General features: G+C 47.3%; 1 protein-coding gene across 1 annotated transcript in view; it reads left to right on the forward strand.

Moving 5' to 3' along the window:
• SYT5 (synaptotagmin 5) overlaps positions 1-13,537 on the forward strand; it is a 493,558-nt gene that overhangs the window by 356,144 nt on the left and 123,877 nt on the right. Inside the window, exon 4 of the mRNA XM_085616399.1 lies at positions 9,233-9,352. Within this exon, the coding sequence (XP_085472525.1) occupies positions 9,233-9,352 (120 nt within the window). The remainder of the gene's footprint in view (positions 1-9,232; positions 9,353-13,537) is intronic.

Raw genomic sequence — 13,537 nt, forward strand, 5'->3', positions numbered from 1 at the left:
CCTCGAGAAATATGTGAATAAACACATCTCGAACCATATCGAAACAACTGGCTACCTGGATCCGTCACAATCAGGGTTTCGTGCAAATTATAGCACTGAGACCGCCTTGGTTGCTGTCACCGACTGTATTAGACGGACGTTAGATCAGGGACAATCTGCCATCTTGGTCCTTTTAGATCTCTCTGCCGCGTTTGATACGGTCGACCATCTGACCTTGCTCGAAAGATTAAGAGGGGCAGGACTAGGGGGTAAGGCGCTCAGCTGGGTAACCAGCTTCCTTACTGACCGCACACAAACCTTGAACCTTGGCCCTTTTCGCTCTACCACCGAGTGTCTGACCAAGGGTGTGCCACAGGGCTCTTGTTTGAGCCCTACGTTGTTCAACATCTACGTGGCCCCCCTTGCCTCTCTCTTAAGATCTCTTGGGTTCATCCCCATATCCTATGCGGATGACACTCAACTTATTTTTCCATTTGATAAATCCTCATGGACTGCTCAAACCTGTTTTTCTTAAGGTATGCTGACCATCTCGGAGTGGATGAGTAGTAATTTCCTGCAGCTGAACGCCAGTAAAACAGAAATCATCCTCTATGGAGACGCCACCATCATGTGGTCACCAACTTGGTGGCCTACTGAGTTGGGGCCCGTCCCATCGCCTAAGCTCACAGTAAAAAATCTTGGCGTTCGCTTCGATCAGGCCTTGTCCATGAAGGATCATGTTTCTTACACCGTCAGCGCATGTTTCTTTACTCTGCGCCTTTTGAAGAAAGCTCTTCCATATCTTCCAGATTCCATCCGCAAGACACTGGTCCAGGCCCTGGTATTAAATAAGCTGGATTATTGTAATGCACTAATGGTCGCTGCTAACGAATCTGCTTTTAACCGTCTGCTAGTGGTGCAAAACACCGCAGCACGACTGGTCACCAAAGCCCCAAGCAGAGCTGCCTCTATCCCGTTGCTTCGGCAACTGCATTGGTTACCAGTGAGGAAACGAGTCAAGTTTAAACTATGTTGCCTGACCCACAAAGCATTGTGGGGCCCTGGCTCTTCCTATCTGACTGAAAGGCTCCACCTGTATATCCCCAACCATGACCTGAGGTCTGGCTCCAAATCGCTGTTACTCATTCCGAGGATTAAGAGAACACGTCTGGGAGGTAGATCTTTTTCCTACCAAGCTCCTTTGGTATGGAATCAACTGCCCCTCCCGCTCAGACAGTGTTCTGACTATCTTGGGTTCAGAAAGACTCTTAAGACCACTCTTTTCTCGGAATGATACTACCGCATCACACCCGCACAGTTTGGCCAGCGCTGAGAGACCCCTTCGGGGGTGATTCACGCGCTTTATAAACTATATAACATAACATAACATAACATGAACCTCTTATAGTTAGGATTTTCCTTTGGTTCAAATAGGCTGTAAGGGTTGTGACCATCGTAGCATACCTGTGTGATTGTCTGGCTTTCATGAGAGAGTGAGACAATTCATTTGCCCCTGCAAGGTGAAGGATTGGCGCTCTTTGGTGTTTGGTGACCACACCGTGGCAGTGAAGCACAGGTCAATTTGGGACTTTGTCTGAATAGGGGCCAGAGAAGACAAATAGTTCAAATGCCAGAATGCCCACCATGACCTCTGAAGTGCAGGAGAACGATGGGTGTATGCTTGTCTTACTCTGGATACTAAGAGAACACTAGATAATCAGGGTCTGTGAGTCAGGAAGGTCACAACAGTGGCTCATGAGACAATCACCTCTCAAGAGTCTGCCTGCCTCAGGCAGAGTGCTTTGCAACCTATGTGTTGGTCTATATGGCTTTGAATATTTATAGAGCCAGCAGGCAGAGATAGCTCCATGTATATTATGCTATTTTGATTTGTATAGCTCACTAATCACCACTCAATATGTGAGGAGACTGATTTATTCAGGGAGGTAGTTCCATGTCTAGGGTGCATTGTAAGATTGAGCAACCTCCAGTTTTGCTTTTATAGATGCTGGGAATGTGTGCGAGTGAGAGTTAGACAGAGAGTAGGTCTGGTGGGTTGGTGAAAGTGTATGTAGCAGTTCTAGTATTCTGGTCCTGTGTTGTATAGGGCTTTGTATGTGTGCATGAGAAGTTTGAATTTCTGCGCTTGTGAGTGGGGAGGCAGTGAAGTTTCCTGAGGTGCGGTGTGATGTGGGTGTGGTGTGGAAGGTCGATTATGAGTCTTGTAGCAGTGTTTTTGATGGTCTGGAGTCTGTGCAGGAGATGCTTGGAGATTCTGGCATAAACAGTGTTGCTGTAGTACAGCATGCTGGAAATGATCTTTAAATGGTTGCTTAGAAGACTAGAAAGATCGTCACACAACCATTTGAAGATTTCCACGCAGCTTGCGTAGGATGTCAAAGCAGGAGGTGTACACTGCGTTGACTTGAGCTGTCATTCTGAGCTTGTTGTCTAGGATGATCCCTAGATTTCTTGTGTGGTCTGTGTATGTGGGTGTTGGTCCTAGCTCTGAAGGCCACCAGATGGAGTCCGATTGGGAAGTCTTGTTGCCAAAGACCAGTGCGTCCATCTTGTCGAAGTTAAGCTGCAGGCAGTTGGTTCACATCATCTGCTACCATGGTCATGCAATTGGTGAAGATGCTTCTGGCGGTGGTTGTTTTGCCCATCAGGGAGAGGATGAGTTGTGTGCCATCAGTGTAGGAGATGATGGTGATGTCTTGTGATCATACGAAGTTGGCGAGTGGTGTCATGTATATGTTGAAAAGGATGGGGCTGAGGGACGATCCCTGTGGGACTCCACATATCAATTTCTTGTTCAATTGATGTGAGGGGTGGCAGCCTGACCCTTTTGGTTCTTCCCGTGAGAAAGGAAGAGATCCATTTCAGAGTGGACCCTTGGATGCCAATCTCGTGGAGGCTTCTGATAAGGGGGTTATGGGAGACAGCGTTAAAGACCACAGAGAGGTCGAGCAGGATGAGGGCCGCTGTTTCTCCTCAGTCCAGGATGATTCAAATATCATTGGTGGCCACAATGAGTACTGTTTAGGTGCTGCGATTCTATCTGAATCCTGATTGAGTTTTGTCTAGAAGATGGTGAAGTTTGAGATGGGTCAGAAGTTGCTCAGCTGATTCGGGTCGGATGTAGACGTCTTGAGGATGGTGTTGAATTCTGCAAGTTTCCATTCATATCAGTAAAGTGCCGGATGTGATGAGGTGTTGATGATGTGGGTCAGGGTGGTGATGATTGGTGATGTTCCCAGGTTGTAAGTGTGGTTGGAGCGTGGGTCCGTTGGGGCTCTGGGTGGCTGGTCCGCATGCTTGCCGCTATGTCGTTTCTGATGAGGGTGGTGTGAAAAGTTGCTATAGATGTTTGCGATTTTGTTGTTGAAGAAGTTGAAAAGGCTGTCGCAGAGTTGTTGGGAGGCAGTCAGCGATATTGGTGACAGTGGCTGTGGGTAAGGTGCAATCCTAATAATCTAGACGATCTCCTTACAGCTGTTTGAGCTTCCTTCAATGCGGTCCACAAATGCTTTTTAGGTCGAGCCCAGAAGCAGCGCGCATATGCTGCTCGCTCTGCGAGGCATGCTGTAGTAGAGTATGCTATGGAAGCCTCGCCCACTCTCTGCCCATATTTGTCATTGGCTTTGTGTCATTGTCCTTCTTAAATGTTGGCTTCTGATTGCTAAATAGGCTTTTAGTCCCTCCTTGGTACCGCCTTGTCTCCATCTGTTACCGCCCATAAGGACTGGACCTTTTACTGGTCATGCTACACGGTCTGCTTTATCTTGGCTAAGAGCATTACTTTGTTTATTTTTGCAGCGTGGTTCGCTTTCACTTTGCGGCCGCGCTTGTTTATTTAATTAATTTGCAGCACAGTCCGCTTTCACTTTAGCGGCCGCGCTTGTTTATTTAGTTAATTTGCAACGCGGGTCGCTTTCACTTTTGCGGCCGAGCTTGTTTATTTAATTAATTTGCAGCGCGGTCCATTCCCTTTAGCGGCCGCGCTCGATTATTTAAGTAATTTGCTGTTTTCTTCTGCGTGTACTTCATTTTGACTCCTTCACTTCAAAATGGCCTCTTTTATGTTTTTCTGTCTTACTCGCTCTCTGCCTCAGAAACACATACTCCTATAAAATCCTAATTACAACCAGCACATAACTGACCATCACTCTGTGGTCTGGAGAGAGGCCAGGGACTGGACGTGCATGAATTAAGATCGCTCGGTGTCCCGAATCGCAACACTGGACAGGCTCTGCCTCGGCGGCTTCCACGGCCCAACCCCTCCAGCCACAAAATTCAGATGAGGGGCACAGGCGTGGCTAGAGCCAGGCATGTCACGCGCGGCTCGGTTCTGTTGTGGTGAAAGGCAGGCACTTTTACCTAAACAAGAATTTGCAATGCCGAAGGTCCCGCATTTATCTGAGTTTGAGCTATTGCCATTGCAAATGACAATGCCTTTTATTTTTGTTTTCGTTTTTTAAAACATTTAACTCGCGTAAATGTGAGACCTATTGCATTGCAAATGCTTGTTTCTTGGTGTCACTTATTTGCTGATTATAGCGTCTGAGTGCAGCCTTGTAGGCAGTTCTGTCAGCGGTGTCATGGCTGGCTCTCCAATTGCTTTCTAGCTGTTTACAGTGTCCTTTGGTGTCTTAGAGGTTTTCTGTGTACCAGTTAGCCTGCTTCGTACGATCTACTATGCTTGTTGGGATTGATGGATGCGAGGGAGTCCGTACAGTGCTTGATCCAGTAGTTGAAGTTGTTGATGTCCTTGTCAAGGTTGTCCGTGATGCATGCTAAGGGCGCAGAGCCAGTCTGCTTCTTTTATTTTGCCCCAGCTGTGGCTTGGAATGCTGAGGCTGGTAGGGGAGTTGACTTGAGGTGTGTTGACTTGGAAGTGGATGATGGAGTGGGCGGTCCATGTGAGTGGTGTGGTAGAGTTGTATTTGATGCTTTTGTTTGAGGTTATGATGGGGCGCAGTGTCTATCCTGTGGTTCATGTTGATTCTGGGATGAGCTGGGTAAGTCCAAGTGCTGTGGAGCAGGATCATATCGGTGTTCCAGGTGAAAGTTGTGGTCACCGAGCTCTGGAGTAGATGGTGAGCGGCACGACAAAGTTGGTGATGAGCTTGGTAAAGGTGGCTCATGGTCCGGGTGGTCTGTAGGCGAGGGTTACGTTCAGGTTGAAGTTATCTGAGATTTGCAGCTTGAAGTGCAGGTGTTTCGTGAATGGGGTGCCATTCTCTGTGGATCTTGTGCATTTTAATGAATTACTTGTAGATGATAGCGAGTCCTCTACCTGACTTGTGAAGGTGGTCCTGTTAAGTGATCTTATAGCCCGCTGGGATTGCCGTGGCGATCTCCGGAGTCGATGAGGGGTTGATCAGGTCTCTGTGATAAAGAGGATGTTGAGTGCGTTTCTATTCAGTGTCCCATATATCGATTGTGTGTTTGCTGAGTGATCAGGGCCGGACTGGCCGTAGCGGGCACCGGGCCATCCCCCGGTGCGTCGGACGGGTGGGGGCCGGTTTTGGGCCCCTGGGGGCCGTTTTTGTTACAGGGCCGTTTTTGCAGCATAGCTGCAAAATCGGCCCTGTAACAAAATCGGCCGAAAACCGGCCCTGGCAAAGAGCTCGGCGGCACTCCCAAGCCCGGGGGGGGAGGGGCGGCCGAACACTTTGCCAGGGCCAGTTTTGGTTCCCAGTCCGGCCCTGTGAGTGATTGTGCGTTGAAAAGCATGCATAGGAGTGGGTGCTGACATGCAGTTTTGCTGTGGTGTGGGGTTGCAGGCATTGTTGATGCATGTGTGGTGGGAGGGAGTGTTGAGGGCGTTCTTAGTATTTGCGTGCGGGGTGTGGGTGTATAGCTGCTGGAGAACTATCAGTGGGTGCAGGTGAAAGCTCCTATTATGGTGAGAGGCACGGCACAGGAGCAGTTGAGGGAACAGCATCCGGGGTTTAGCGACCTATTGAGTGCTGCGGAGTATCGCTGGGCGGCAATTGGAGCAGGGTTCCTGGCACTGCTCACGGTCCAGGCGCAGATGGATGCAGACAGATAAAAAGACAAGTGGCCAGGCCTGAAAAAATATCACACATGCAGAGAAAACATGCTCAGTTTGGTTGATAAAGTGCGAGGAACTTTAGCAACAGGTGCGCCTTCTGGTGGGCGTTTGAGGGAACCACACTACCTCATGGTAAAAAGTTGGTGGAGGAGTGTGGTTCAATGGTTAGAGCGGCAGACCCTGAAGCAGAGTTCTGGCCAGGGACCAGGGTTCGATTCCCGCCTCGGCGGGGCTCGGACTCAATTTCCTCGGACCTGTCTATTCTCGCCTCGGTGCCTATTCTAATCACGGGCCCCACGCTGCAACTCTGGGCAATAGCTTGCTTAGCCTCCACACCGGCCCCAACAGCGCTAAGGATGCCTGGCTTCACCCTGGGGGTGCCCAGGAGTGGACACTTCACAGGGAAAGCCAGGAGGGGTTCCACAGCGGTATGAGTATCAGCGCCAGGAAACCGCAAAAGGCGACACCGCAAGGTGGCCGTCTGGTGACAGTGCGCTCTATAAGTACTTTGACATTTACATTTACACCCTTTGCGGTCTGGCTTGCTGCCTCACAGAGAAGTGCGGTACAGAGTGCCTACAGCCTCGGGCGCGGCAGGCGACCAAGCCAGGAGGCACCAGCACTCGGGATACAGTGGGCATTCGATGTGGCAAACACCATACTCGTGGCCACTGTTACGGTGCGGCTGTGAGATTATGCGCAGTAAGCAGGGCAGCAAACAGAAGAGACACCAGTCACATGTGTAGGCAGTTCACTGTCTTGCTGAAACTGGGCAGACCTCTTTATTACCTTCTGGGCATCACTACCCGTCCATACCATCGGTATTCCCATAACCCAGGGTCCCATTCACAAACACCCGTGCAACAGTGGCTCTTGCTTCATCCTCGACTTGCCTCTGCTTTTGCACGGCATTTCTTGTGCTCCATCCTTGAGCTCTGCCTAATTACATTTGACAAGAATGCTCCTGCCACTTGTTTACATGTGGCCACTTGGAAACCTAGCTGGACTTCCGCGGGGAAAGTACCCAAGCAGCAGGTGCACGGCTCTGAGATGAACATTGAGCCCCCTTTGCAAGGTAACCGGGATGAATCGCTGGCACTCCCTCAAGCGCGGGAACAGCATGAAGCACTGGCATCGCGCAGCCGCCTCAAGCTCAGATATCGATTGATCGGCGTTGCTGTAGCAGAGCACTGCACACTCCTGACCCATTAGCATGACTCTTAACTGCTAAAAATGAGCGCATCTTCCTGGGAAGGGATCCTGTCTCATCGAGACAGAAGAAAGCAGGAAGTGACCTAGAGTTTCAGATGTATTTATATTCAGTGAGGGGAAGGGAAGGGAAAGGAAGGGATTTGTTTCGAGCTTCCGCCTTAACTTCATGGTGTACTTAGGTGGGCAAAACTTTGGGGCAGAGCAGATTCTTTAGCTTGGGAAGACTAGGATAAGCAATTCAAGACGGACAACGAGAAACGTCCTAAAAGTTCAAGTTCAAAGCACCGCACAATGTTCTGCATTCACAGAATGTGGGTGAATAATACGTGTCATGCACATACATGCCAAAAGTCGGACCACTGAAGATGGCCATCTGCTCACTGATACACAAGGACATAGTTGTGTTTTTTGTGAGTGCGAGTAGGCAAAAAGTGCTTCCTGAAGGCCGTACCACCTAGAACTCCCGGGAAATTTTCTCCACTATGCACCCACCATGGCCCTGGGGGACAACGGAATTATTCTTTTTTGAGGAAGGGGGTGCAAAGCCTCCCTCCCCAGCCGTTTTCGGCCTTGGGACCCCTTCACCCAGGGCACAAAGTATTTTATAAGGGGAGGGGGCCTGTGGCACCCCTTCCCATACTGTTTTCGGCCCCCAGGGACCCCATTCCCCAAGGCCCAAAGTCATTTTTCAGAGAAGGGGCCACACAGCGCCCCTCTCAGGCTGCTTTCAACCCCGGGAACCCCATTACCCATGTCCCACTGTATTTTTTAGGGGAGGTGGGGCAGCGCAGCCCCCATCCCTGAGCCACCACTAGCCCCGGGGACACCATCACCTGGGGCCACTGGACCTCTTAAAAGTGAGGGGGGCAGCGCTCACATATTGTGGCCCGGGGAGCCCAATCCCTGACACAGCAGCTTCTCTGCCTACACTAGTGTGGGCAGTGGAACTTGTGTTTGCTCCTGCCTGGCAGGAGCATTTTTAAAACTTCTGGCAAACAGGAGCAAACACCTGCGGTCGGGAGCTTTAAAAATGCTCCTGCCAGCTGGGAGCAGTCTTGAAATCTGTTTATCTGCCCCCACTGATGCTGGTAGGGAAACAGATCAAGATATTGCTCATGCCCAGAGGGCACAAATTAAAGGTATCTTAGGGCATGAGTTATAGTTACTTGAGATAACTGGTGATATTATATATATAAATATATATATATATATATATATGTATATGTATCCCTCTCTCACTCGCTTTCTTCTATTTAACTTTAAAGTACTTTACTCTCTCCCACTTCCCCTTATTTTGTTTTGTTTCCTCTCTCCTATTTTACTCCTATCTCCTTTGCACTGTACCTCACACCCTCATTGTTTCCATTTCATTTGCTCTCTGCCATTTCTGTTAAGTAATTTTCTCATTCTGCCCTCGTACCCTTAGGCTCTTTAATACTCGTTCTCCTCACCTTTACTCGTGCCTCTTCTTTCCTTGTCATCTTTTTCCCTCCCTGTCCCTGGGTTCTCTAAAAGATAAGATAAAATCAGCTGCCTAGAACTGTTAACATACACTTTAAATAAGCAGTTTAAAAAATGTCAATGTGATACAAATATTTAATATAACTTACATCCTCCTTGGTCACTAAAGCAATAAAATATGTAAGTAAGAAATACAATAATGCACCGTTTAAATTGAAATGAAATAATGGTGGTCTAGAGACAACAGACTTTGAAACTGAGAAATTGGACCAAGGATTCTTAGGGCTTATCCCTAAGACTTTTGTAGTATGTATGTCTGTTTCTTGTTCTAACTCTTACACCATAATCAATGACCTGAGTGTGCACTCAACAAGCCCCTCACCTTACTTCCGTCACTCTTTCCCTCCTCACGCTCATACCCCATCGGCCTCATGAGTAGACATCCCCCCCACCTCCCTGTACTATGCATTGCTCAGACTATACTCTAACAAAACCTTTTTCTATACTTCGTGTCCCCAGGTTCAGCCGGATGTCGAAGACTTGGATCCAAGTTTGCTGGGTGATGGAAAGGAAGAAAAGGAGCAAGAGAAGCTGGGAAAACTGCAGTACTCGCTTGACTATGACTTCACCAATGGCCAGGTATGGCAAAAGTGTGGTGTCCACCGGTGACTGGTTGGGTACGATTGTGTGGTGTGTGGGTTTAAGGTGGGCAGCGTGCACTTGGTACAAAGGGATTAATTTTTGGTCAGGTATTCAGTGTTATGATAACTCTAAGTTTCTTTCAGGAGATGGGTGGGTGGGGAGACGCAATCTGGTAGGTACTTGTTCTTGATCTTAAAGCTAGTAATGCTCAGTGATAGATTACAATCATTCTCTGACATGTGTATGCTGCTGTCTGTAAGTACAAATTACATAAAATAACTATTCAGTAGTAATGTAAGGTTGGCTATGACAAGAAATGTATGTGAATGGTGAGCGTGAAAAGATACTGGCATTTATAGCGGCCAAAGTGGCAAATAGTGAGTCAAAATGGCTGGAAAGTGGCTTCTTGTTTATGACCTATAGAGCCAGGTGGGACGTCTGTCAGACCTGAGCTTCTCTGCAGGGTCACACCCAAGGTTTTTGCCTTTACCCCTCCTGCTTTCTGAACCCGTTTTTTGGAATTTAGGACTTTATGCACTTAAACACTGCTGACCAGTGCTAAAGTGCTCTCCCCTTTAAACATGGTAAAATTGGCTTACACCCTAGTTAAGTGGAACTACATTTAGCCAGGGCCTGTAAATTAAATGCAACTAGTGGGCTTGCAGTACTTATTGTATTGTGCAACCCACTTATGTAACCTGTCTAAACATGTCTCAGGTTTGCCATTGTAGACTGTATGCCGTTTTAAACTGCCAATTCGAGTTGGCAAAATAGATATTTTTCCAAGTCTAAAATTCCCTTTTTAAGATATATAAGTCACCCCTAGGTTAGGCCCTGAAAAATCCATAGGGCAGGTTGCAGTGTATTATAAAAGTTGGACATGCACTTTTAAGTTTTACATGTCCGGGTAGTGAAAAAACACCTCCATTTATTTTCACTACTATTAAGCCTACATGTCGTATAGGATAACATTGGGTCACCTTATTACATTTAATATGTGATAACGTTTGTTTGGAAGCAGGTAGGAATGTCATGTTTGGTGTCTGAGGAATTGTAATTTAAAGCTCTCTTTAAAGGTAAAGTTGAGTTGTAAGTCACAATTCTGAAAATGCAAATTTTAGAAAGTTGGCATTTCATCATCCTAACCATTTCAGGCCTGCAGCCTGTTTCAATGTTTATCTAGCATGAGGGCCTTAATGTTGGGCCAGATATGGTAGTCAATGTGTCCATCCAATTCCGACTAGTAATATGAGCCTAGTGGCTATGGTCTGATCGTCAGTCAGCCTTGGTCTCATAGGGCAAAAACATGGTGAGTATTGTAGCACCAGATAGATAGGAGTCAATCGTAAAGAATAGTTTGCTTGACGTGGCTGAATCTGTCCAAACCGTACTGATCTTTCAGAAGGACTGACCTCTTAGGAAATCTATTTTTCACATTTTCGCATATGTCATTCTGCTTTGAGTTCAGGTCGAATGTTTTCATTGGCGGCTGACACAGGGCTCTTTCTTAGTCACACTGGCCTTTCAGTATTACTGACTTACCAGGAAGCTCCTGATGTTCCTTTCGGCCAGCCCAACTCTTGCGTGTGTGCCGTGGAGTGGTGAAATTCATTTAGGAAATGGTTAGAGAACTGCCTAGAGAAAAGGAAACATAATCTTTGTGATTGCCAGCCCGAAATAATGATGCAGGGAACAGATATAGGCTTGGGACCAAAGAACATCGGCATGTAGGGACTGAGTCACCATACCTCCTCAGTATCTATTAGCTTGAGCCCGATCGGCTATGTGCCTCACTTGCCCTCCCAACGTTTCCAGAGAGGCAAGTGATTTGGCATCCTAGAACACAAAACTCTCGACCCTCTCAGGGATTGCGGTAACCAGACATCATTAGCGGCTCCTCCGTTATGGCCGAGAAGCATCACCCCCCACCAGCAGTCACAAAACTTGAAATGTAAAATTATTATAAAACAGGTTTATTGTTTTATTTTTCTTCTAGGGGCTGAGTCTTGAGGGCGGGCCATCGCGATGTCAGTCACAGAGGGAGAATGGTGGGCACTGCTGCCAATGCGCATATCAGTTTGGCCGGCTGTTTTAGGATGGCCAAGCTGACATGCGCACTGAGATGTATCTAACCCGTGTTGCGTTGCTGGGTTGAAGACAGCAGGCACAGAGCGCAAATCCAGGCCCCTCAGGCCAATCCCGGTGCTTCTCTCATGCTGTCAGAAGCATGAGAGAGCGTCTGGATTGGCCTTATGGAAGTCTGGGAGCCTGTGCTAAAGTGGTGCCAGAGAGAAGCAGAAGAGCAGCGATGCGGTGGGCAAGTTCTTTTTTTTTCTTTCTGTTTGTCGTCCTCCTCTCCGCCACTCTACTTTGCCTTAACACCAGCCGCTACTGCAGGACACACCCTTACACTCTCTCACTCATACACAATAAAATTAAAAAGGCACAAAAAGGAAGTTTACAATGTTTATTTAAAATATTGTGCTCTAAGATGCAATAATTGCACCACAATTAGAAAACAAATACATGTCAAGAATAGCATCAGCATGGTTAATAAACCATATACGATAAAAAGCACTGTCATGTTATAAGTGGTTATATATTATAGATCTCAGGGTTTAGTGGCAGACCCCTACCTTATATATAGGTAGATGTTCTACATCTCAGTTTACACAGCACTCTTGCCACAGGACCTTTGCTGTGTGTGTGTTTTTCCAGAACCCCTGTGCTCAGTTATATGACAAGATATGTGTATTCAAAAACACCAGCTGCATTCCTTTACTATGTCTAGGTGCTAGTGTCTGACCAGAGAGAATAACAATGTGCAATGTTGTTTGATCTTGCCTACATTATTCAGACTAAATCCCAGGAAATGAATAAAAAACAAAAACGTGCTGATTCTGTGTGAAAATACAATGTGGCACAAAGGCAAGCGTAATATTTAGTAATGAGTGCAAAACCAAAGCGACCTATCAGCATGCATAATTGGGCTAACACAGTCGCGACCGGTGCAGGTAAGAGCGGTGGGGCGGGCTAGGCGGAGGGGGGAGTTAACAGATGACGAGGGAAAATAAAACATTTTTTTACAGAAAACCCACTTAACTTGTGCTCACTGCATTGCTGATGCAGAGAGCGCAAAGTAAGTGTTTTAATTTTTTTATTTTCCCTCATCTTGGTCTGTTGACTTCCCCACACCTCCCACCTCACCGCTCTTACCTAGCCGCCACTGGGCTAACGTAGGGAAAACGACAATGGACCTTGTGAGAACGACAATGGGCCATGTGAGAAACACACGACAATAGCAGCCTCAGCAGAAGCACCAAGGACTGGATGGTAAACATGCCCATCCTTTAGAAGAGTGCAATGGCACCTCTCAGAAAAGCTAGGCTTGTTGCTGCCTCTTCTGCTCTTACTTGGGATAGGCGATGGCTGGGCTGGAGACACTGAAGAGCGTAAAATAGCCCCCAAATGATATAACTTCCGCTGAGCCTCTATTTTGAGCCTTTCAGCATCAGTAGAAATTAACTGACTAGATCATCTACACAGGAAATAAAATGGAGTTGACAAGTGTAGCCGGGTGAGGGGCATTGTGGGACAGCAGGCTCTAGTTCCATGGTGTGTCCGCCAGGCCATGTTGTGGTTGATGGTTATTCGCCTAGACAAGAGAGAACATCTCAGTCCGCTTCAGGCTCGGATGTCATGGAACATTCTGGAGTCCCAACTAATACACAGGGAAGGCTGTCAGCGGCTTTTGATGAAGGTGTGCTATGGCATTTTGTTCTGACTTTCCACCTGACAAAAGTGTTATGAAATTTCCAACAAGGGGTTGAACACTCTAACAAAAACGTGTCCTTTTATTTCTACGTTATCCTATGATAGCAGCACTCGATACAAGAATAAAATGACAATTCTTATTGCCAGGTAACCTAGCAGCAGAACAGGGCTCGCCCTCTTCTACTGATCTCACTAAGAGCTAAAAGCACACCTCGAAAATGTTTTCATACCACCCCCCTTTTTTTAACCATGAACAGCAAGCACCCTTTACTTGTTACTAGCTACACAAGATCCCCAAAATGTTCTCTTAAACATCATCCTGACAGTAGGTCAGCAAATTAATGGCACATTGAAATCATCAGTTGTCAACTTTCTCTCATGCCGAAGTGGTACAATTGTTGGCTGCGA

Source organism: Triturus cristatus, chromosome 7, assembly GCF_964204655.1.
Source record: "Triturus cristatus chromosome 7, aTriCri1.1, whole genome shotgun sequence".
Taxonomy (NCBI): domain Eukaryota; kingdom Metazoa; phylum Chordata; class Amphibia; order Caudata; family Salamandridae; genus Triturus; species Triturus cristatus.